Raw genomic sequence first — 24916 nt, 5'->3', positions numbered from 1 at the left:
TAGACAGATTAATGTTTTTTTATTGTGTGTGTAGGAAATCTGTGTAGGATGATATGCTTTTGCCCTTCATATGCTGTTTGCATTACATTCTGTAAATAAAAGTTGATTTTCATGTATTACTAATGTTTGCTTAATACAGTTTCTGTCTTAAAAGGGGATTGCATTTGTAGATCGCATCTCTTAAATGTGTTTGTACATTTTCTGTACACTTGGAAATTTCAAATAAGGATATGGAGTTTTCTTTTATGCTCTTAAGCTAATTTTGTATAATTATTATTTTTTCTTTTTCTTGCTTCATACAAGACCTCACCTGACAGTTCTTTTATTTGGCCCATTTGTTCCTCAGAGATGGGTGCCAGCATTCTTGATCTGGGCAAGAATGCTAAGGCCCATTTGTTCCTGTCCAGAAATCCTAGTCAGCCCTCCATTCCAGATAAGAGTTTGATAGTAGACAGTGGGCTTGCTTGCCAGTCTGGTGTGGTACCCAACCCTTTCCCCAATAGCTCTTCCAAGCTCTGCTGTTGCTGTCTTCTGAAGGGAAGCATGCCTCTGCATGTTGAATTTCCCTCAGCTTTCCTGTGTGAATGCACTCAAGACAGCTTAAGCTTGCTAGGCTCGGTTCAAATGGGGGTTAACACCTAGAGCTACCACTAGGTGTCACCCATGTAGTGAGCCAGAACTACCTCTCTTCCCTCTGGATGGTTAAGCCAGCAATGACCGCTCACTCCCATCCTTCCTGGCCATCTCCTATATGCATGCCCGCTTCTAGTCTATGATTTTTTTTTTACTTAATAATTAATAAAGAATTCCTAGTTTTTCTGTTAAGTGTCATGGGCACTTTCACACTTAACTGAGCTACAACCAACTTGAAGGATAAGACCTCAGGATTATAGCAGTCCCCTTATCCTACACTGTAGTCTTAGCCTTGCAGCATGAATTTAAGCAGTCTATGTGGGAAAAGGACTCACAGCCTTCAGATCTTCCAGCAGCAAACAGGGCTGAACTATTTTTGAACCACTGACAAACTATAGCAAGCAATAAATAATTACACAGTAACAACATGAAACAGTTTAAAATAGACTTTACTTTATTCCAGAATGTATTCAGAAATTGTTATGCATTTGTGCACATAAAATAACTGTAAACAGTATGACTATTTTCCTTTGAATGGTTCTTCATATTCCCTCCACACTCCCTGCATTTCCTGATGTGGCAAATATACACCTTCAATTTCCTATTCCTTGGTAAGCTCTCAAAAGCTGGAGCTGTGATTTAATTTTGCACCATCTGCAGATACTCCTCATGTAGCTTTTCTTGAGCTTCAAACAGCTTCCTCAACTTCTTTGTCTGCCCTTTACTTAGTTCCTTGCCTTCCGCATCATGAGTAGGAAAACCCTTGAAAAGGAGAGAAGAGATGTGAGAAATGAACAAGTTTTATATATGATGGCGTGATACTAAAAAATTCAAATGTAAAACAGAGGGTTTTCTTATATAGAAACATCCACAACAGCATGGGAATTTATAATGAATTAATTTACAGCAAAATGCCTTTTTAACATTTTGTAATGCAACAACCTGAAGGAGATTGTAAATTACATATACCTTGAACATTTCAATAATACTGTATTACTCTGACAAATAACATGCATGCTTCTAGTCTGACCCATGAACTATAAAGTACAGTAAAATAAACTTGCCACATATTATTTCAGGTTCACACTTAGCAACTCTCTCTTAGTGAATATCCCCTAGTATATGTAAGTGTGTAATGCTCCATCTCAATTTCCCATAGATGTGTGTACTACTTTATTTCACCGATGACCTGACTGGTGAACAAATAAGCTTCACATAATCCCTTACCTTCATAATCTAATGTCTGTAACATCCTATGCACAATTATAGCATGTTAAAATGAAAAAGAAGGCATTTTAAGTGCAATTGTTCCACCAACCAGGAGGTACATTTTTATACTTTTAAGAATTCTGCGCTATAACGTAAATCTTACTACTCCCATTACCTCCTAAAATCCACTATCACTACTTTTGCATGCAGTTGTTTTAAAGACTACTTAACAGGAAGAGCTTCCACTGTTAAAGTTAATATATATCCCATACAGAACTTCTCAGCAAAATGCATCCTGCAAAGACCAGTGCTAGAGCCCTTCTTATTGTTAATTTCTATAAGTAATCTTAAATTAGAACTACCCCAATTAAAAGCAGCTTTATTTGCATAAAATCACGATCCTAAAAACATCACCTAACAAAAACGTTAGTACATCAACAAAATCACTTCACTGATGTTTTGCACTAGTAAAAAATAAACTAAGCAAAACTAAAAGAAAACAAATAATAAAGCGAAAACGTCACCAAGCACCAATTTATTGAACGTTGAGCGTTTTCGTAAGACCAATGTCAAACTTCTTCAGGACACTCCATAAAACCACAATAAAGCTTATATACAGCAATGTAAATCACATGACTTAAAATTCCCACCCCTTAATTAATCCTTAAAACAATGCACATACCAAATACAAAATTACTGACACCTTGCCCACCTTTTAAAACCATACAAACTAATACATCAAAAAAATTACTGTATAAATAACCACATACATATTGAAAAACTCTTAAGAGAAAATAAATTCTGCTTTTAATTTTAAAATACTGTTGATAGTGATGGCTTCATTTAATCCTGGAGTCACAGTAGCTTTACTCCTCAGCTGCCAAATCAATTCTTTATTTTCTAATAAAATTTCATGTGGCCCTCCCCTCGGGTCAAAACTGACTTTCTCTATACTAGAATATTGAAATGAATGCATAGGAAATTTAATAATATGTTTGGCTAATGCATTTTTATCATCCAGTTTCTGAATATCACATTGGTGTTGATAGATCTTGTTCTTAGTCTTGCCTATATAAAATGAGGCACATTGTTGGCACAAAGCTATATACACTACGTTCAATCTATGTTTTAAATACATATTCCCCCCACCTAGGTATAGACACTTCCTGACCTTCCTTAATAAATCTACATTGGTTACAGTGGCCACACTTGTTCATGCGCTCACCCTGTAAATCTTTCTTACATCTGTCAAGCATATATTTAAAACACACATCTTTTTTGTAAACCACCACTGGTTTATGCCCAGTTTTTTTCAAGGTACTCTTCATCCCCCCCTGAAAATAATCCAATTGTGGTTGATAATATTTTGTATACCATCAAAATGTAGGTTATAAGGTAAAATCAATGCATGATGAAAATTAATACTTTCACATCCACCTCTCACCCCTACCATCTGACAAACCACATCTGGGTTTGTTCCTAGCAAGGGGACATGCACTCCTTCCTGTCTTTTTCTAACAACCTCACAATTAATGCAGTCAAGAAACCAAAGGGGATAACCCCTATTCAACATTTCTTTCAGAATTGTGCATTGTTCCTCAAACACTGAATCATTACTAACATACAGGCAAGCCTTATCATTTGCCCCTTCACTAGTGATTTCTTTTGATGAACTGGGTGAAAAAGTTTATAGTGCAATAGGACATTAGAATAAGTCGATTTCCTGTAGAGATTTGATTCAAATCTCTTTTCCACCCTGTTTTTGACAATAGAAATATCTAAATAATGCAATCAGCATCTACGTCCATAGTAAATTTAAGAAACATTGTACTTGAGTTTAGAAATTCAAAAAATTAATTAAACCTTCCTCTCCCTGCTACCCAAAAGATGACTATGTCATTCAGGAAGCATCCATAAAATGTCCATCTACTGAAATCTGTATTAAAAATGTGTTCACTTTCCCAGTTAGCCAATACAATATTTGCAAATGCAGGGGCACAAACTGCCCTCCATTGCCACACCTTTAAGCTGGTGAAACAATTGATTTTCAAAAATTATATAATTATTCCCTAATATCATGTCCATAAGTGACACTATACTTGAAAATTTTTCATTATCTACCGTTGGATGTTTGAACAAAAATTCCTGAAACATTTCTAACCCATCCTCATGGGGTATTACAGAATATAAGTCACAAACATCTATGGTTACGAACAAAAGTTCATCAGAATACATTTGGTTAGATACTTTAGACAAAAAGTCCCGTAAGTCTTTAAATATGCAACTGCATTCTGACAACAACCTTTTAATGTTCATTTCCACAAATTTAGCTAAAGGGAGTGTCTTAGAGGCTTTTTCATCAACAATCGGCCTCAATGGTGGATCATTGATGCATTTATGGGTCTTTGGTATACCAAATATGGTGGGGGTCCTTGGGTGGGACACTAAGAAATTCCCAATCACTTATGACAATTTGGTTATCCAACATCAAATCTTCAAGCTGTAAATCAATCATATGATAAGCAATATTCATTTTGTTACATGAAACTTCCTTGTACGTGTCACTATATAAAATGTTTAACACCTTATTCACATACTCACTTGAGTCCATCAGCATAAGTCCCCCACCTTTGTCAGGTTTCATAATCCTGACCTGTGTTAGACCCTTAATCTCAGCTAACAATTCTTTCTCTTGTAAAGTTAGATTATATACGTCAAAATTGCCCCTACTCTCTTCTACAAACTTCCTGATGTCATATTCACACATTTTTCGTAAATGCTTAATAAAGGGTATAAAGGTGGATAAAAACACTAGGTCTTTTACATACATTTGTATCCTGTACCACAATGTTGTCATGAAAAAATAAACCTAGGTTCAATTTCCTTACAGTTTCAGCTGTATAACTGCGTCTTCTACACTCCCAGCTCTCGCTGGTATAAAAGTCAGCCCTTTGTCAAACAAATCAGCCCACGCACTAGTGACTTCCACAGAACTATAATTAAAAATTTTGAAATCACTGATTGTGTTAGGAACAATTTTATAATGCAATGGGCCCTCTACCATCTATAATTGCCTCCCCCCTCCCCCTGCCATTACAGTGGGATGAACCTCTCCAATGTTGGTTCCTCTGGGGGTATGTTACTTGCACTGCTTCCCCTGTCTGTGGTTCCTGTCTCTGTCTCTGATTCATAAGTCTCTCCGACCTCTTCAGAGGCTGAGACTCTACAAGGCTAGCAGGTATAATGTCCACAATGTTCTGCACTAATGCTTAAACATGGTCGCACAGTTAACACTAGGAAATTAAAGTGCTATTCGGGAACTCTCAAAAAAGAAAGAAGCACCACCCTAAACATTAAACTCAGTGATGTCAAGCCTCTCAGAACATGAGTAACAGCAGATTTTTCTTAAATTAGGGACCGTACACTTTCCTTCATTATATGCAAGTATCACCCATCCGTCCAGAACCACTTTTTCCACATGGCATTGAGGTGTCACTTCAACACTGACAATCATCATTCTAGAGAACAGGTTTACACAGACAAGTGGCTAGCACTGCCATGGTAGTTCTTCCACTCCACACATTCACATTGACATCTATGGCCAGTTTAGAGTGTTCAACCCACCTACTGTATGTCTTTGGAATGTACAAGGAAACCAGACCACCAAGAGGAAACCAACATGAACACGGGGATGACATGCAGACTATACACAGAAGGCACCCCAGACAACAATCAAACTGGGGAATCTTGTGCTATAAGACAACACTATCCACTGTGGTGCCCAACTACATGCAAGTACAATAACTAAAAAAAAAAATCATCTTCCAAAACAACAGGAAACTATAGTACAATCATTCTATTAACTGTAACAAATCCTCTAGAAAAGGCAATTTACTGTCACCTGCTCCAGGTTGTTACCAAATAAGGTATTAGCAGTCAAAATCAACAACACATCAAAGTTGATTATAGCACAACCTCAACTTTATTCTCAGTTACAAACCAAATCCTTTCAAACCCCAGCATCAATTCACATACAAAGAGCACCACAACATAAAGACAGTGACTCCTGGCTATCAGTTGATGCATTCAAACTCTCTGCATATCTACTGAGACAGCATAAAGGCCAAAAGTCAAATGGGCTTGAAGAGACACTGCAGCTGCAAGACACTGTGGATGGTCAGTCAATAATCAGTCAAGTGGTTAAATGTAAGCCAGCAACAGACCAGTACTGAGCAGTGTCACAACCCTGCTTTTGTACTGCTGAATTACACTGCAGTGGATTTTTTTTTTACTCAAAAGATTGTTAAACAATGAACAGAACTTTATCTAAATCATCCAAGCCTTCTCAAATATAATGAAATCCAACCAGTGGCACTTAAATTATGATCTTCATAAGCCTGCCCCTGGAAAGGAAATTATCTAAAACATTTCATAAGACAAATACAAACAAGGTACTGATAGTCAAAATATAAATCTAATCATTCACTTTCACTTCAATACCATATTTATTCAATTCAGGGTTGAGGGGAGTTGGAACCCATCCCTGCAAGGAAGAGGTATGGCACAGGAAGAGATCCTGGTCAGAACTTCAGTCCACAGCATTGTATATTTTATATGTATATATGTGTATGTTTATATTTATTACTTATTGTTGTTTGTTTACTGGGAAAGTCAGATGAGGCCCACAGAGTATCCAATTTCATTTAGAGCCAAGGCTTACACCACCGGGTGGCTAGCCCTGCTACTGTAGTTCTTCCACACCACTGTGGCAGGGCTAGCCACCTGATGGTATAAACTTTGGCTCTAAATGATTGTCGCTGTTGAAGTGACACCCCAAACCCATAAGCAAACATGGGAAAAAGGGGTTGTGGATGGATGCATGGACATATATTAATCAAATGAAAGCCTGCATCAGGAGGACTGCTGGTTTTCTTAATTTAAGTTAAAGAAGCAAGATAATGTTCTGGGAGCTACTTGAAATTATAGAAGGCTTAGGGGAAAAAGTCCATACTTTTCAACAGATATACATATATAATAGTCGCATGGGTTTCCTCCGCGTGCTCCGGTTTCCTCCCACATCCCAAAGACATGCAAGTAGGTGGATTGGACACTCTAAATTGGCCCAAAGTGTGAGTGTGCGCATGTGTGTGCCTTCTGTGGAAGGTTGGGCACCGGGCTGGCAACTCGACACCGTAAAACTCCACTGCCAATCATGAGTGGACAGATGATCCGCTGTGGCGACCCCTAACTGGGAAAAGCCGAAAGAAGAAGATGTATGTATGTATGTATGTATATATATATATATATATATATATATATATATATATATAAAAAGAGAGAGAGAATTTTTTCACACGTGCTCCATACATGAATTATTTGCTATACTGTACATGTGCTTACGTGTCAGTGACCTGACGTACAGCAGGGGCAGGAGACCAACCTATACTTAGCTGGAATGGGAAGGGTGAACACAGGTAACAGTACAAGTGACTCCCTGCAGCAGCAGCAACAATAATGGAGATTTCATCCCTGGTGTCAGTGGGGCCCTTCTCCTGCAACAGAGTTCAGTCCAGCCTATCTGAGAGATCAAGATCAGCCCCTAGATAATGAGCAATGCTTTCACACCTTGATAATGACCGTAAGAAGCAGTATTTTCCCTTTTTCCTCTTCTAGGCATCCATGACAGCCTTCATCACATGACAAAGGGATGTTTTAAGCTATGGCAAATATTACAGAATTTATCATCATTATCAAGATAAACATGAAAAACATGCAAAATGCTTGTCCTGCAAGGTGATTTTGTTGAGACTGTTTTACAGCATTCCCATGATAAAGCTGTAAATGTGACTCAAAGCATCTTATTTTCAGAAAAAAAAAAAAAAAGCAACAACTTGGTTAAAACATTTGGTCAGTTAATGAATCTCACTTGCAGGATAAGATGTAATGGGAGTTCCCTGTGTTCCTTCCATTAGTGCAGATAATGTCAGCTCGAAAGGAAGGAGAGAGAGAGAGAGACAGAGAGAGAGGGGGTCCCATCCTACCCAATCTGCTGCAGGCTTGTGCTGACAGTACACTACAGTAGTGCAGGCCATGTAATGAATTAGCAACCTGATGTATGAAATATCCTGAAGGTGACATATGCCACGTGAAAAGGGAAGGACATTTAGGAGTCACATTCAGCAAGATCAAGTAATACTCGCAGTTCAGATTAACTGCATGCTGTGACATTTTTAATGTTTATGAGTTGGCCTTTCTATCAAGAGTATCTTTTCTTTAGGGTCACACAATAGCTGATAAAGAAGTCTTATAGATCCTGTTTATTTTATTAAAAACGTACTGTTTTCAATAAGTCAAACTGTTTCTTTTGTTGAAAAATTATGTATACTTTGTACTAAACAGATTCACAACATATTGCAGTTATACTTAAATGTAGGTCTTACGTGTTCATCAAACTGTGAGAATTTGTCCATTTCACATTTGAACATTTCTGATGGTGGCACCTTCATTTTGGCTAATTTTGCAGCCTGCAAAAAACACAGTAAACCATGAACCACACATTAACTGTACTTTTTAAGACAAGGAAAATGAGTTCTTAAAGTCTTGGAAGTGGTTAATGCAACAGCAAACGTCCCCTCCCTTTAATTAACAGCAGCAACCTAGAGCTCTCCTTTCATTCACTGCATCCTGCCAGAGTACAGACTGAGTCACATGTTGCAAAATGATCTTTACATACACTACAGTTACTTGCAAACAACAGCTGAAGCATAAGATACCCTTTCATCAATCATGATGACAAACACTGCATGTTATATAGAGTGTTTTTTTCAACTTTAGCTTTACTTAATCTCAGACTGATTAGAACTGATTTTCAGCAGAGGCCTGAGGAGAAAAGCTAGAACTATGACTCTTAAAATCACAAGCAGAATAATTTTCAAACAAAATATACAACAAACTAAATTTTCCCAAACACAGTATAGTCAAGTTATTAAATAAATGATTTCACTAAACTACCACATATGTGGAGTACAAACATAACTTATCTTTTGTAATGGAGAAAGAAATGAACTGCTAATAAAATACACTACCTAATATGTAGTATCACAAGGTATGAAGTAGTATCTGTGATGCCAAAACACTTACAGACATGTTTTATTTCAATAATATAAAGACGTTTTAGAAGTTTTATTGTGTTATTCTATACTGACGGATCATTTTCTGGATGAAAGTGAAGGGTAAGATATAACAGGTATGTAAAGCTGCCACTGAAGCCCACAGAGGGCTTCCTGGTGTTGAGTTACCAATTCCATGGCCAGTTCACTCTAAACAACGGGAGCCAGAACCACACTTTTTTAAACACCTTTATTGAATTATCAGTTGTGACGCAGGCAAATTTACATTTACATAAAGGCAATCAAATTATATTAAGAATTTCATGTTTACAAACATTATATTTCACATATATTGCTATATATCACAATCTGAGCAACATTACATACATTATTCAATTCCTGCCCCTTTTTTTAAGCATCTTTATTAAACCATCACTTAAGACATAGGCAATCATTCATTTATATAAATGAAAACAAATCACACAAACACAATCCTAGTTGCAAGCATTACACATCACTTATAAACTACCCAATAATTTTCAGTCAAACACTACATAGTTCATTTAAGTCCTGTCTTCCTTTAAACCTCATTCCTCCCCTGTATGTAGTGTTCCCACAATTCCCATTTTTCCTATGGAGTTTGCTCCTACCATTTTCTAAAGATCTCAACTCCATTTCTTTTATCTTTGTTATTATATTCACTATGTCTAGTGTAGTTGGTTTAGATTTTGATTACAATTTTCTCGTAAATGCTTTTTTGGCAACCACCATAGTTAGACATTGCAAGCCGCTACCACATCTAGTCAGTTCTGAGTCTGTATCATAGCTCAGAAAAATCATCTCTTTCATCACACCAATCTGCCCACCCAGCATCCCACAGGGTTTCCTTAAAGTCTGCCAACTCACCGCACTTCCAAAAATATGCTCCCAATTACTTCTTTCTTCCCAGTCATACCTGCAACATTTACTGTTTACCCGAGGAAAAAATCTCTGGAGTCTACTTGGGCTATAAAAATATCTATGTAAGCATTTCCAAGCAAAAATCATAAATCTTCTAGATTTTGTTGCATGTTTGGAAGGCATACATATATCCTTCCATTGCTTTTTTTTTTTGTGTGAATTGCTTATCCAATCTCTCTTCTCAATGCTTTCTAACATCCTCTGATTGATTCTTATAGTTATCATGCAATATTTTATATGCTCTACTAATTATTCCTTTTTTAATAGCAGCTTCTGTTCTAGATTCTACTAAAAGCTCTGCCAGGGCTGATTTTTCATTTAGGGCCACTCTATTTCTTTCTCTTTGCCTATACTCTGATATCAATCATTGATAGGGAAAGCAATCTCTAACCTGCAGTCCAAATAAATTCTTGGCGTCTTCCCATTCTATCATCTTTCCCTCTCTAGTTATTTGCTTTCAATACCTTGGTTCCTTTACAAGTTTTTTTCAATAAATTCCAGCCCCCTCTTGCCTATTGTCTATATCCCTAATTGCAGTCACCCTATCGGTCGAATCTCCTTTTTCCATTCCCATGTTGCTTATTTCTTAGGATACTTTCTGCTACTTTATATATATAATATTCTGTATGCTTACTGTTATCCTCCTTAAAGGCCTGCATCCCAAATCCCAGTCTCTCTTTGTTTCTTGAGCCCCCCTTCCTGTTTCATCATCATCCCTTTCCACTTTGAATTACAGATTTCTGCTTGTGCTATGTAAAGAAGCCTTAACTGTGTGGCTCTGAAATACCCCTTCATATCGGGTAATCCCAATCTACCCTGATCTACTGAAAGAATCATCTTATCCTACTTGACTCTTGCTGTCTTCCCCTCCCAGCTAAAGTCCTTCAGCTCTTTATTAATTGCTATCCACAAATTATCCTTTGATTGATAAAAATATGCTCGACCTGATTATAAGACTAAAGGGACTAAAAACATTTTAACTGCTTGTGTCTTACTATCCATTTCAACATAACAAAGCTTCCACTTCCTCAGTTTTGGTATTATCTTTTGTTTAGTCCCTTTCCCACATATCCTTGCCACATCAGAATAATTTTTATCCATACTCCTAAATGCTTCATTCTATCATGTCCCCATAAATATGGATATTGCAGAACAAGTTCATATGTGGGTACATAATTTACTGCTTTTGCCTTTGTTTTAGCTTCATTAATTTTGTATCCCAAAAAGATCTGAAACTGTCTCAAAATGTTCCACAACACTGTAAGGTCCCTTTCTGGTTTTGTCAGGTATAAAATAATATCATATGCAAATAGAGCCAGCTTTTCTTGACTACCTTACCAATTATATCCTTGAATTTCCTGAGTCCCTTAATTTTTTTTTGCTAATGGCTCTAAATATAATGCAAATAAAGGAGAAAGAGGAAATCCCTGCCTGGTTCCTCTGCTCAAGCAGAAATTATCAGACATGACCCCACCCACTTTAATTTTCACCTCCAATCCTTCATATATTCTCCTAATCAACCTTATATTTTTTTAAAAAAAAAATGCAAATGCTCCCTTTGCCCTGCTCATAAAGTCCCAGCTTACTCTGTCAAATGCTTTCTCTGTATCAAGACCCACCAACAACAATGGTATTTTCTTACATTTTGTACATTCTGCTTCCCTCTGGACCATCAATGTTCTGTTAGTGTTGTCAGGTGTTTGCTTCCCCTCCACAAAAACACACTGATCCATATCTATCAATTCTGGCATAACTTTTGCCATTCTTTTAGTCATTATAGACAGGAGCACTTTATAATCATGGTTTACTATTGAAATGAGCCTGTATAAAGTTGCATCTTTACCCTCTTTAGGTATTATAGCTACTACTGCTTTCTTCCAGGATGCTGGTACTTCTCCTCTTAAAATATCGTTAAACAAAACCTTCTAGAAAGCTATCAGTTTTCCCTCCTAGCTTCCAAACTTCCACAAAAATACCATCTATTCCTGGGGATTTAACTGAACATTGGTTATACATCACAATTTTTATCTCATATCCTCCTATCCTAACCATTAGTAACTGAGCCTCATCTACCTCTAACCTTGGCATATTTAATTCTTCCATAAACATTTCCATCTGTATATTTTCTTGATTTCCATATTTCTCTGCTTTATGCAGACTTTCACAGGATTTCTGAAATATTTCTAATACCTTTATAGTGTCTCTTGTTACCTCCCATGTTATAGGCTCCCTAAGCTTGGCAACAGCCCTTTCTACTTTCTGTTGCTTGAGTCGTCATGATAAAAATGTTAGTGCTCTAGTGTTATTATCAAAAAACAGTTGCTTAACAGCAATCTTTCTAAACTCTTGTATATTATCGAGGTAATCCCTTATTTTCTGCTTAGCATTCTGCATTTGATCCTCTTCTTGTTCTATGATATCCCCCCTATTCTGCAATACTTTAAGAATTGTCAATCCCTCAAAATAATTTGTGTTACTTCTTAACCATAGTTCTCTTTCTTTTATTTTCACCCTACTTTTAAACTCCACCTTAATTTTATTCCAGTCCCTAGCTATATTTTCAGAAGTAATTGCTATCCAATCGAATAGCTCCTGAATAATTTTCGCTGCCCATTCTTTAAATTCCTCTCTTTTCAAAAGATAGGTAGTAAAGGGCCAGTGTCTCTTATTTTATTACCCTGTGTTATTTTAGTTATTATTGATGCATGACTTGAAATGGTTATTGGGTGCGTATCAAGACCTTCAATTAAATGAACATGTTCCTGTGAAATGTAAATTATGTCTAGCCTAGCCCAATTTTTATATCTTGGGGAATAATATGTAAATTCATCCAAACTCCTATTACTGAAGTCACATCTTCCATGCCAAACATTTTCTTAAATTTCTTCGAAAATCTACCCTCCTTTGTTATATGTTCCCCCTTCTGGGCCTCCCAGACATCCTCACTGCTGCAAATCAAATTCCAGTCCCCATCTACAAGAAATATTCCTTGCTGAAAACTGATTATTTCTCCCAGAATTTTCTTAAGCTCCATTATAGCAGTTTCAGGAGGAATATAAATACATAAAAACTGTACATAAATACATGAAAGTGTAATCCTCCTCCCTTGCTAGTAGCCCATTAGCACTAGAAATCTACCATTATCTTTCTTTCCTTTTCTATCACTATTGGAGCACCTCTTGAAATTAAAATAAGTACTCCTCATTTCATTTATCCAACATATTCTACTGAATAACCATCGTGAAAACCCTTCTTTACAAAATTAACATATTCAGTTCTTTCCAAGTGTGTCGCCTGTAACACAGCTATTTGTATTTGCACTCTGCATTTTTCAATATAGTTTGCTCTTCTTTCTTTTTTGTATTTATGTGTGAGACCATTGACATTTAAAGACATTACAGAAAACATCATTTATTACAAAGTTATTATTCCCACCTTTTATGTACAACACCTTTTTTGTTAAATGTCTAGTTACAGCTTTTGTGTTACAAGCATACACTGTTTGTCAGGTTGAACTTTTAAACAGCTGTTTCTTGCCATATACATTTGAGCCTATGTCACATCTTACACAACTTTTTGTTTTATTGAAAGCCCTCAAACAAAAAACAAACATCCCCCCATATACTCCCCTAAAACCTATTTAATACTAACACACAAAACTATGTACATCTTTATATATTGAAGTTTTACCCTCCCAATAAGAACAAATGTCAAGAACTGACAGCAACACTCGTAGACTTAAGTTAAACTAAAATAATGGTTATCCATGCTAATATACATGGTGCAGCCTGTGCTTCTACTAAGTGCTAACTGGTTTTGTCTTATTTTTGTAGATCTCCCAGCTGAGAAAACCCCTGAATGCTTTCAGAGAACATGATCTCTTAGCCAGTTTATCTTTTCTTTTTTTTTCAGTCAATCACTCTCCACCAGACTTCTCTTTATTAGATTGTCTCCATTGAGACATGAGAAACAGCTAATTTCTCATTAGCAGATTGTCTCCATGAAGACATGAGAACCAATAGTCAATTTCTCTTTATCATATTGTTTCCATGGAGATATGAGGGCCAAATACAGAACTGCTACTAAGCATACATTCATTTGCTAAAAAAAAGCCTCATAATATTCAATATTCTTTTTCATTTACTTGTTTTCACGGTCACTAAATCAATCTAAGGTCCTTAAAACAGTCATCCCCCCATGCAAGAATGAGAAAAAGGACACTATTTTTTTCTTTTGTCAATGCTTTTTTTTACATTACAGTGTATACACTGAAGAGAGAGAACGGAGAAATAAAGGAAAAAAAGAACAGCAGCACCTATTTACAATCCCCATTACACTTAAAATAACTGAAAAAAATGTACTTTATAGCATGCAAAGAAGAAACACACCACAAAAATAGTACTATTAAGAAAAAATGTTTTCTTTACTTACACAGTTAACTTTCTACCCTCTGCCCTTCCCCAAAGCATTTTTTGAACATTAATGCCATGAAGTAGGGATATGCTTTAAAGTTCCCCACAAGTCCAACAAATTCTGAAAAAGTCCAATATTTCCAGATTTTCTTGTTCTGTCATATTTCACAAATATAATTATGGCATTGTAATCTCACAATAAGTTACTGGTTTTATTACTGTTCATCTCCATCTCCCAAATCCTGTCTCTGCTTCACTTCCAAAGTACTCTTGATTCTTCTAGTCATCTCTCGTGGTCCCTTCCTTCTCTCCAATGTTTTCCACTGAAACAGTGGAAAAGGTTTTACAGGTGTAGTCTCTCTGCGGTCCTTATAAAAAGCAGAACAAGAAGCAGAATCCCCTGTTGTTTTACAGCTCACGTTTTGTTGGACAAACTTTTGTATTTCCTCCTTAGCATGTACTTCATCAAAAATGATTTTTCCCTCCAATGAAGAATACCTTGAAGACAGCTGGGTATAGCAGTTTGACTCTCACATCTGTGTCTTGACAGTCCCTGAATAGTGGAAAGAATTTACTTCTCTTCTGCCAAGTGGGCAATGAGTAATCATTATCCACAAACACTCTATCTCCACTTTTAGCATTTTGTCTTCCTGCCACAGTTTTGTCAGAATCAACTCCTTCTGCTGGTAGGATTACATCTGCACTATTAAAGGTTTAGGTTGCTTTCTCATAGCCAAGTTTGGAGAATACACACAATCTACCCTTTCAACTAACAGCTGCTGCTGTGGAATACCAGTCCAGTTGCTTGTTTGTGCTTTCATAAAATGAATGCAGTCTGTTCCTCCCAGTGTCCCTGGTATTGCTGAAATTCTCAAGTTTTCCCTATGTGCTCTGTGCACTAATTCTATTATTTTTTGAAAATTCTCTTCCTGAGCAGTCTCATATTCAGCCAGCCTTTTATTCATTTCAACCTCTGATTTTTACTGCTTTATCACCTCATCTGAATTATGTGTTTAAAGCTTCTTTTATTGTTCTACCCTTTTGCTGTTTGTGTTGATAAGCTCCATCAGTATATCATTTCTTTTTTCCAGGTCTGTGTGTGGTTGTCTTATACCTTACTGTAGGTTATTGGAAGTCTTGTCTGGAGGTTACATTCCTTTTAGCTAAACAGCTGCAGAACTTTTTCCAGTGTTTTCTCTCATTTTTTGTAGCTGATTTTTTCCAGGTAATCTGTATTTCTTTTTTTCCTGGCATCTATGCAGTGCACTTACTAACTAGTTACTGAAATGTATCCATAAAAACAAAATTCTACTGGTCTTCTATGTTGAGTTTCTGTCACACCAGGAGAAATAGAGTTAAGCTGTTACTCAATGTGAAGCCATCTTGGAAGTCAGCTAGAACCATACTTTAAGTTGCAGCCTCTTCAGCTGTCACAAACTAGGAACATCAAATTGTTCAGTAATAAAAGTGCTGTTCTGCTTAGTAAAGAAGTGTACATGGCCTTCCAATAGACCTCAACCACATTGCAGCAGTACTGTACATGGGCTGTCCGTCGGTTAATGCAAGATTTTATAATTTACCAGTAGTTCAGTTTGTTCAAGCAAAACAAGAATCTGTCTTAACAACCAAAAATGTAATGTAGTTTAATTTCAAATAATGCAAATCAAATAACTAGTACCAGTGTGTGATAAACAAGGGACTTCATTCCAGCCTCTAGTAAGAACTTAAGAGCTTAGTCTGAGACATAAGAATTACTCTCTCAATGTCATTCTCTTTTTTCACTTGCTGCCCATAATATTGCATCCCTGTACTAAGGTCATTAATTATAGGAACTAAGATCCCACAACAGCCACATCTTTCTTAGATGGCTGCTACATGATTACAATGAACTATTTAGGACTTTTATAATGCAGCTCACCTGGTGAAAGGTATTTTCACCAAGCCTTACATTACTGAAGACAGCATCTGGCTCTGTGGTGCAGAAGGATGTAGACCTGGCAAACTCAGGTGACAGGGGTTTGATAAGCAGTTTTGGCACTGATGAAGCCAGACAGGGATGGACAGTAGTGAAGCAGTGTGAACAGTACACCTCTCCCTAGGGTGGGGTGGGGGTGATGGGCTTCAGGTGTCCGGTGGGCACATGAGGTGGCACAATACCTCTGGTGGAGACTGGGAAAACAACCACCTTTGCTTTAGAATGGAAGGGATGGCCTGCTTGTTGGCAATGCCCCTAGCAGAAGTGAGGGACAATCAGGGATTTGCATGCCCCTTTTCCTCAAGAAACCAAGCATGTGAAGTTCGTGGCTCCCTACTGAAATGTCAGCAATCAAAATGCCAAAAAAATAAAGACCAAAAATCCTGGAAAGCAGTGAATCTTTAATGGGCTTCCAAGATGGCTGCACATTGAGTAACACCTTAATTCTTGCTATTCTAGTGTGAAAACAGAAAATTAGCAGAGATATCCAGTGGACCTGTACTTCTGGGTAAATTTCAATAAATAAAGTAAGTGCACTGTCTGTATGCCAGAAAAAAAAAGAAATACAGAGGACTTGAGGGAGCCTCTGCTGAAAATTGGCTTCATTCCAAGTCGGACCTTCCCGGTTAACAAATGGAGGAGCTCCAGATGCATGTCTTTTGTAATATGCCCTATGCATATGCCCTACTTAATGTCATTAATGTCTGGAAAAATACTTAGTAGAAGGAAAGAAGAGGGAGAAAGTTAATTGTAAGTAAACATTTTTTTTCTTAATGGTACTGTTTTAATAGTGCATGATTTTCTTTGCATGCTATAAAGTTATTTCAGTTTTTTTAAGTGTGATGTGGATACTAATGTACATAGGTGATCCTATTTTTTTTCTTCCATCTTCAGTCTTCCTCCTTGTTCAATTTTAAGAAATATAGACACTGCAATGTATAAAAAAAGAAGAAAAATCTGGTAAAAAGAGCATGACAAAAGAAAAATTGGTCGGCTTTTTCTCAGTCTTGCATAAGGGAATGACTGGATTAAGGCCTTTAGCATGATCTAGTAACACGTTTTAAGAGAAAAGCAAGCAGATGAAAAAGAATGGTTAATATTAGAAGGCTTTTTCCCCAGGAAATGTATGTATATTTAGCAGTTTTGTATATGTTTCTCATGTCTCTAGGAGACAATGTGATACAGAGAAATGGCTAGGAGATCATGTTTTCTGAAAACATTCAAGTCTTTTCCCAGATGACAGAGCTAGAAAAATGAGACAAAATGAGACAGCACTTATTACAAGCACAAAGCTACACTATGTGTCTTAGCATGGATAACCTTTCTTTTAGATTAACCCAAGTCTATGAGTGTGGCTGCCAGTTTGGAACATTTATTCTTATTACTCCTATTTGAAGAAGTATATAGTTTTGTGTGTTATTATTAAGTTAATAGGTTTAACAGGGATATTGGGGTGTGTTTGCTTTTTTTTGTTTGAGGGCTTTCAATAAAATAAAGTTTTGCAAGATGTGACATTGGCTCAAATGGATATGACAAGAAACATTTTTGGCCATCTTGGACTTAGCATATACAAGTCTGCCCTTTCAGCAGTTCAGTCTCTGTGTTTCAGGGCTTGCTGTAATTGTTCCCGACATTTCACATGGTTACTGTGGCTGATGCTGATCTTAAGAAAAAATTCAAGCCATTCCAGATGGCTGCCTAAATCATGATCCCTCCTCATCAACCACTGCCATGGTGATGGGGAACAAATGGGCAGATTGTCTAGGAGGAGGCTCATGCTTGTTAGGCAGTGATGACAAGGTGGAAAAATTATATCACTGAAGACAATTCCATTGGCATAGAAGGATAAAACTCTTACTTCAATCCAGGTGACCCATGTTTGATTAGTGGCATAGCTGCCTGCTAGAATTGCTGTGAGAAGGATGGGCATGCCTATCTTTGGGGGGGGGGGTATGCCCATCCTGTGCTTTAGAGCATTCCTACGGTGTGTGTTCATCTTAGTCTGTCAAAATGGTAGCCTTCCTCAGTAGCTGCTTATACATGAGGAGGTGTAAGTGGCCTCTATGGTGATGCTGGTCACAAGGCACACCCTACTACCCAAGGGGATGGACTAGGGATTTAAAAGAAAAATGTCCTCAATGATAGGATGCAGAAGAGGGTAAAAGCACTCCCATGGCTGCCTGGATGACTCCCACCTTGAATTGGGGAAAACGTAATAGGTTAGGTTATAGGTTAGTACTAGGCTAATTGCCCTTGTGAGCCATTGTAAGCCTTGCCAATTATCCCTTGTGAAACTCAAACCCTGCACCTTGTGTTTGCAAGGCAACCACCTTAACCATTAGGCCACCCTCCCAACTATGGCTGGCAAACACTGGACAAAACAACATACATTTCAATCAATAAAAAGGAAAATGAATTTTTCAAAATATCTGTGTAAAAACAGTGAACCAAGTCTCCTAGGTCCTAAGTAAAGGGATTACGACTGGGAAATATCATGGACTGTATGTAAACCTGGAGAATGCAGACCAGGTATCAAAATGAATGGTGAAGAATACCAAGGTGATCAATAATCACAGCAAAGTACGCAGAATCCCATACTTTCCTGAACTGAGTTTCAAATCCACTCCACATTCAGTTTAGTACAATGCCTATAGCATCCTTTCAACACACCTTTTCTTATCATGACAGCACAGTAATAACTATTTAGGAAAGAACTCAATTAAGCTGGTGCCCCCAGAAGCTACTGGGTTATAGATGTTCTGGTATGCACTTACGAGCATTTTCCCCATCCTTTTCATTCAGTAGTGGACTAAACAAAAATCATGAGTAAGAAAAGAATTTCAGTCTTTTTTTTTTTCTTTCAAAGGAGACACAAGTTGAACCTAAGGCTTAATGTTCAAAGCTGACAAAATAGTAGCTCACAATAAACTAACAAGACAATTGTTGTGAGGATACAAAGGTCCTGTTCGGGAATAATACCTGCCCCATCCCTCAAGATGGTCACTGCCTATGCATCCCTCTAGCGCTAGACTGGGATGAAAGCAGAGGTTCAAAATGCCATAGTCATGTATTTCAAGTGACTGCTGTCATACATATATGTAGCATGCCTCTTCACCCCTAACGCCCAAAGGCAGCCACCTAAATATGTGTCTTATGTTTGATGGGGAGAAAAGTGAAAAAAATATTAATTGTTGTATTCTACTTTGTTGCTCCTAGACGGTACACTGGCCCTACGCAAGCTGCTGTATATTAACCTTCATTTTACACTTCTGAGGTCTGTGAGAAAAGTAAAACAATGACTATACTGTCCCCAGCCCAAACACAGACTATAACAACCTCTGCGCATACCTTTTAGGTTTGACTGTGATGAAAATTAAAGTTGTAAAAAACACACAATCCCCAGCCCACCCAAGCATAACCTGCAGCACACCTTTCTGTACAAACACACACACACACACACACACACACACACACACACACACACACACACACACACACACACACACACACACACACACACCTCAGCAAGTCTGTTTTTTGAATGGATATGACTGAGAGCAGAGGCCATGGTCAGTTCTATCCTAACAGGGTCACATCACAGGCCTGTCGAGATTAAAGAGTGTAATCAGAACATTAATACATTTTTTTCTCTCTGTTTTTCCCCATCCAGCAACAGCTTTTGTGGGGCCTCCACAAAGTCAAGGATGACTAAGGAGGCCTGATGAGTGTGGGCCACCAGACTCCTAGAAGATTTGTATCCAAATGATCTGAGATATATTTTATGCTTTCCTTTTGAAATGTAATTACTTGTTAGCTGCATTTTTACTGATGGCCAGAAGAATAATGTGTGTCCTGGCATTATTCGGTGTATGCACAGATAAAAATCCATAATATATTTTTTTATAGCATAAGCCATTGCAATACTAGTTTTATACTTATTTTAGCAAACAGCAATACATTGTGCAACACTGGCACTGCCACACCAGATCAGTGACTGTTGTTTAGCAGTCATCAAACAACAGGGATAAGTCACATTTATTTACCTCACTGAAGAGAAACGCATACCTGTCCCTGATTTTGCCTCATAATTTTGCTCTGTGCTTTGTAAAAAGTTTGATTTGCTTGGTAAATCATTCAGGATTACACACAGTAAATAAATTCAGACATCAGAGTTTTAAACTTCTTATTACCCAAAGATTCACGATGATGAAAAAAGTATTATTCTGTTAGCTTTAATTGAATTAGAACAGTGATGGTGAACCTATGACACGTGTGTCAAAGGTGACATGCCACAACATTTTGGGTGACACACCAGCATTCACCAACACCTGAGTTACCAAAGAAACTGCTTTTACATTTGTTGCTTGTGTGAAGTGCATTGAATTATTTTGTGCCATGAGCCACTTCAACAATACTGCTGCAGAGTTTAGGAAGTTATTAACCTCAAAGTCTATTTTCGGTATACTTTAACGACAGAGTCTGCAAAGGGCAGTGGACATTGTTTCCTCTTTATGGTTACACTTCTGCAAAGGACAACTAGTCTGCATTTCTAGGCATGTGCTGTTTCACAATCCTCTCAACTGTCCCTTCTAATCCCTCCTAAAACTGGCAACTTTTTACACTTAATAATGAAAATAATTAGATTTATAGACTAATTTTACTGTATGTATATTAATTCACATTCTTTTCATTTTGTCAGTGTCTCAAATTAATAGTACTAGTAGTTTAAAACTGTCCAGGTCTCTAATTTCTAGATTTGTCTCTGATTCTGCTGAGATTTATCCCTGATGTATTGAGAGCCATGCTGTTTTACTTATTTTTATTTAATTTAATTTAGTTTTATTTTTTTGTTGGGGGGATTAACATGCAAGCAGAGTCAAGTTAGGCATTTTCTGAATTTTTGACACACTGAACCCAAAAGGTCTGCCATCACTGAATTAGAGTTAAATCTAAAATACGTTCCCGATTTTCAGTCTTTATTCTCCTATTATTTTTGGCATTGCACATAATTCTTCAGCAAATAAGATAAAAAGTTATAGTATATGGAGTTCTTCCAGTATTTATAAAGCTCCCAATAACAGGAAACCACCTCTGATGGTCAGAAGCATCAGCTCTTGAGATTGGCCACTCTGGGCCTCTGATCTCTCTATTGCTTACCTTACTCATGTTCATTATCAGCTTTATCCTAACAGGGTCATATCACAGCTCTGTTCAGGTTAAAGAGCATAATCAGGAAATTAGTACTTTTTTTTAATTTTTCCATAACCAGCAGCAGCTTTTGTAGCCCCCCCCCCCCAAACAGTCAAGGATTACTAAGGGGGCGCTTGCAGCCATGAGTATTAACAGGTACCTAAAGTTGGCTATGTCGTTAGTTTTAGTGAAGAGAATTCCACATGAAGGGTTTAACTAAGCGAGGGGCACTATGTCAATGGTAAAACATATTAAATGGCATTGTGAAGCCTGTTACTTGATAAAACACTGTTACTATAACCAGAGATATCTTTGAATTTTAGAGGAAATATAAACGAGTTATTACCCACCAGGTTTATTAATTATACAAGACTGCTGTACTAGCCCTTGTTGGTTTGACACACATTACAAAATATCAAGATCAGATAACTTGCCGTGGTTGGGGCCCCCACCGACCGCAGGGTTCACTGGTGCCTAATGCTGCCTATGATTACAACTTTTCTGTTTCCAACCTAGACTGAACCTTTGCTTTCAGGTAGGGCTAGGCCAGTCAAACCCAGGGTGAATTTATAAATATCCATTCAATTATCCAGGTTCTGTTTGAAAGAAGACAGCTATGGCAGACATTGCCTTACAGTTCAGGCAGAATTTAACTGTATGCAAATAAGAAGCAGAATTTAATGACAGTTCCTGAAACCTTTCTGAATAACTTTCCATCATTATGAATATCCTAGGAACATTATCTTTCAAAACTGTTTCAGATAGCCTGCTGGAAAATTAAGACAACACTATACTACAAAATGTGTGGATCACCCCCAGCCCCGTGGCACAGAAGGACAAATCCCTGATAGTGCCCCAGATGACCAGTCTTCAACTAGAGGCAGAGGCACTAAAGGGACTAGATGGAGAGGATGGTAGTGTGCATCCAACATTGGTTTGCCTATCCTGGGGGGCGGCAAGCCTTGTTCACTGCAATTGCAGCAAGAAGTGCCAGGTGAGCCCCACGCTGCAATTGCTGTGCTGCATGTTCAGGATGTTGCACATGAGAGGAAGTGCACATGTACCTCCTGAAGGCAGCTAAAGTGGATCTTACAATGCTTCCACATAGCTGGGCTGAAGAATAATAGGAAAAAAGTACTCTCTGGCAGCTGTATGATGCTACATTTAGAGTCCTTAATCTCTTGAATGGCCCTGCATATAGGTTGGACAGAGCCCAGGGAAGGTAAAGATAGGTCCAGTAGACTCGGTGAATGAAAAGAAAGGACTTGGTGGCAGCTGATGAGGTGCGGGAAGCCAAAAATGGGTTTGGTAAAATTATCTCCCTGGAGTTAGCAGGCATGTCTTTTATAATTAGGCAGGTCTGCAGAATGTTCTTTTGTGAGTTTAGTAAACAAATGTGTCACAAAGTTTACATTTAACATTGCTCCCAGATCTTTAATTATTATGCTGCGTTATATGAATTGATTGCGTATACGGTAATCAGAATTTCAAACTTCCTGATGTCAAATTTGGTGACATTAAAGCTGAGGTCACTACTACTACTCTGGAGTTCATATTTTGCAGACCATTTTGAGAACTTCTGTACAGTCTGCTGAATCTTTTACTAAAGTAATCTTGTTACCCAGTCTGCAATAGTCAGGTGTATTTGTTTGTTTACAATGCATTTCCCACTTTTACAGCTGAGAAAAATAGTTGAAAAGTTTTAAGGATTTTCCAGCAGCCCATATATATGGATTTCATTTTGCAAGTGCCAAACGACGTTTTGCTACATTTAAAATTACAGACACAAATTTCTAAGAAATAACTGCAATTTTTGGGGCCTGCCAATAATGTGGTTATCATGTACAAGTACAGCCATTTTTATGATCTCTGATCAGCTTTTGGGAATGGAATAATACTAGCTGGTATACAGAAGTAAGGAATAGTCAGTGACTGGTATTTTGTAGCTTTGCATCAGTCATTTAATACACAGGTAGTTTCGGCTGCAATTGTATAAGTAGCAGATAGAGAAGCACACATTCCTGAAAACTGGTTATTGTAGATGCTGAATTTGGATAGTCTGCCTTGATTCATGCACATCTTTCATAACTGCTCTGATTTTCTCCCACATCTCAAACATTCAAGCCTCCCTGCGCCCGCCCCCCCCCATGTGGGAGGAGGCAAGTCCTCCACACACCCCTAATTTATATATGCCAACTCTGACATCACCATACCTCATAGAAAAGGAAATATTCAGAAAGATGTCATCTTGGACTTAGCATATCTAAGTCCGTTCTTTCAGTCATTCAGTCTCTATGTTTTGGGACTAACTCTATCAGGTCCCGACATTTCAAATGGTTACCTTCTGTAACTCTTGCAGAAACAGTACAAATGGTAGGTAGCAAAATAGTATGCAGGTTACAAGGAGGAATGCCTCCCTATGCTAGTACTTCATCAAGTATGTTAATTTTTTAAAGCAGCAGCTTATTCTTACAAAACAAGAATGCAAAACATTCTTTGAAGCTCGGTAGACAAAATATATGCTGCAATATTCACCAAGCACAAGGAATCTGCTAGGGCCACCACACTGTCAAGTAGTAAGGGTCAAATAATCAAGTTGAGACTTCCAGCTGTCCTGTGTCTCATGAAAAACAGATTTTCATTTTTTTTCTTATACTTGCTGAAGCTGATGCCTTTTTGATGTCAAGAGAGGAAAAATCTGGTAAGCAAGGACAACTTTTTAAAGGAATCTGAATGTTCAGGGAAATAATGTGCTTTGGCAACTGATGTTTCTGAAGCAAGAATGAAGCTGAGGGCTTTTAAGGTTACTCCATCCAACTCCGGCATCCTCAAGAAATTAAAGATGTCAAAAAGTGGCATATGGAAGATTCACATACTTTTTACAGGGACAGCTTTTTTGCTGAGTGTGTGAATGAATTTGAGACTTAGTCTGTGATGACACAGAAAATAAAAAGTACAGTTGTGTCTACTTACCATAAATGTAGATGTTCAAATGTCTTCACAATAGTAACAATATGGGGTTTTCCTTGCTGTGGCAGCCCTTGGATGGTCTGAATACCAGAGATTTAACTCCTTCCTCTTCCTGGGCTGGTGAATGCCCTGCACTTGAAGTCAGCTTGTCTAGGTATAAGTATTGTCAGCCAGAACCATCTTACATGTCTTTTTTTCTCCAGTAAAGGCAAGCATCGCCCCAGCAGAAGCTCCAGACTAATGGCACAGAACTCCGAAAGGTCCTCACTGCGCCACCCTAGAGATCTAGATTGAAGGAGAGAGAGAGAAAGAAAGGGTATTGAAAATGGGTAGGGGGACAGATGCCCACCCCAACTACAAGCATTAGAGAGAATGGAACCAGTGAAGATGTACTGCAACAGTGACAACACTCTAATATCTACACTTATGGTAAGCAGACACAACTGTACTTTGTGTTT

The 24916-nt window shown here is 37.7% G+C and overlaps 1 protein-coding gene across 1 annotated transcript in view; it reads right to left on the bottom strand.

Annotated features, from left to right (window-relative positions):
* Positions 1-1064: 1064 nt before the first annotated feature.
* The window catches only part of CARS1 (cysteinyl-tRNA synthetase 1), a 736066-nt gene continuing 712214 nt past the window's right edge, over positions 1065-24916 (bottom strand). Inside the window, exons 22-23 of the mRNA XM_044059397.1 lie at positions 8283-8366; positions 1065-1395 (exon numbers count right to left, since the gene is read on the bottom strand). Coding sequence (XP_043915332.1) covers positions 1273-1395; positions 8283-8366 — 207 coding nt within the window. The 3' untranslated portion in view covers positions 1065-1272. The remainder of the gene's footprint in view (positions 1396-8282; positions 8367-24916) is intronic.

This window comes from Protopterus annectens, chromosome 17.part0 (assembly GCF_019279795.1).
Source record: "Protopterus annectens isolate FY-2018-M chromosome 17.part0, PAN1.0, whole genome shotgun sequence".
In the NCBI taxonomy this organism is placed as follows: Eukaryota; Metazoa; Chordata; order Ceratodontiformes; family Protopteridae; genus Protopterus; species Protopterus annectens.
This window is presented reverse-complemented; position numbering and strand designations above follow the sequence as displayed.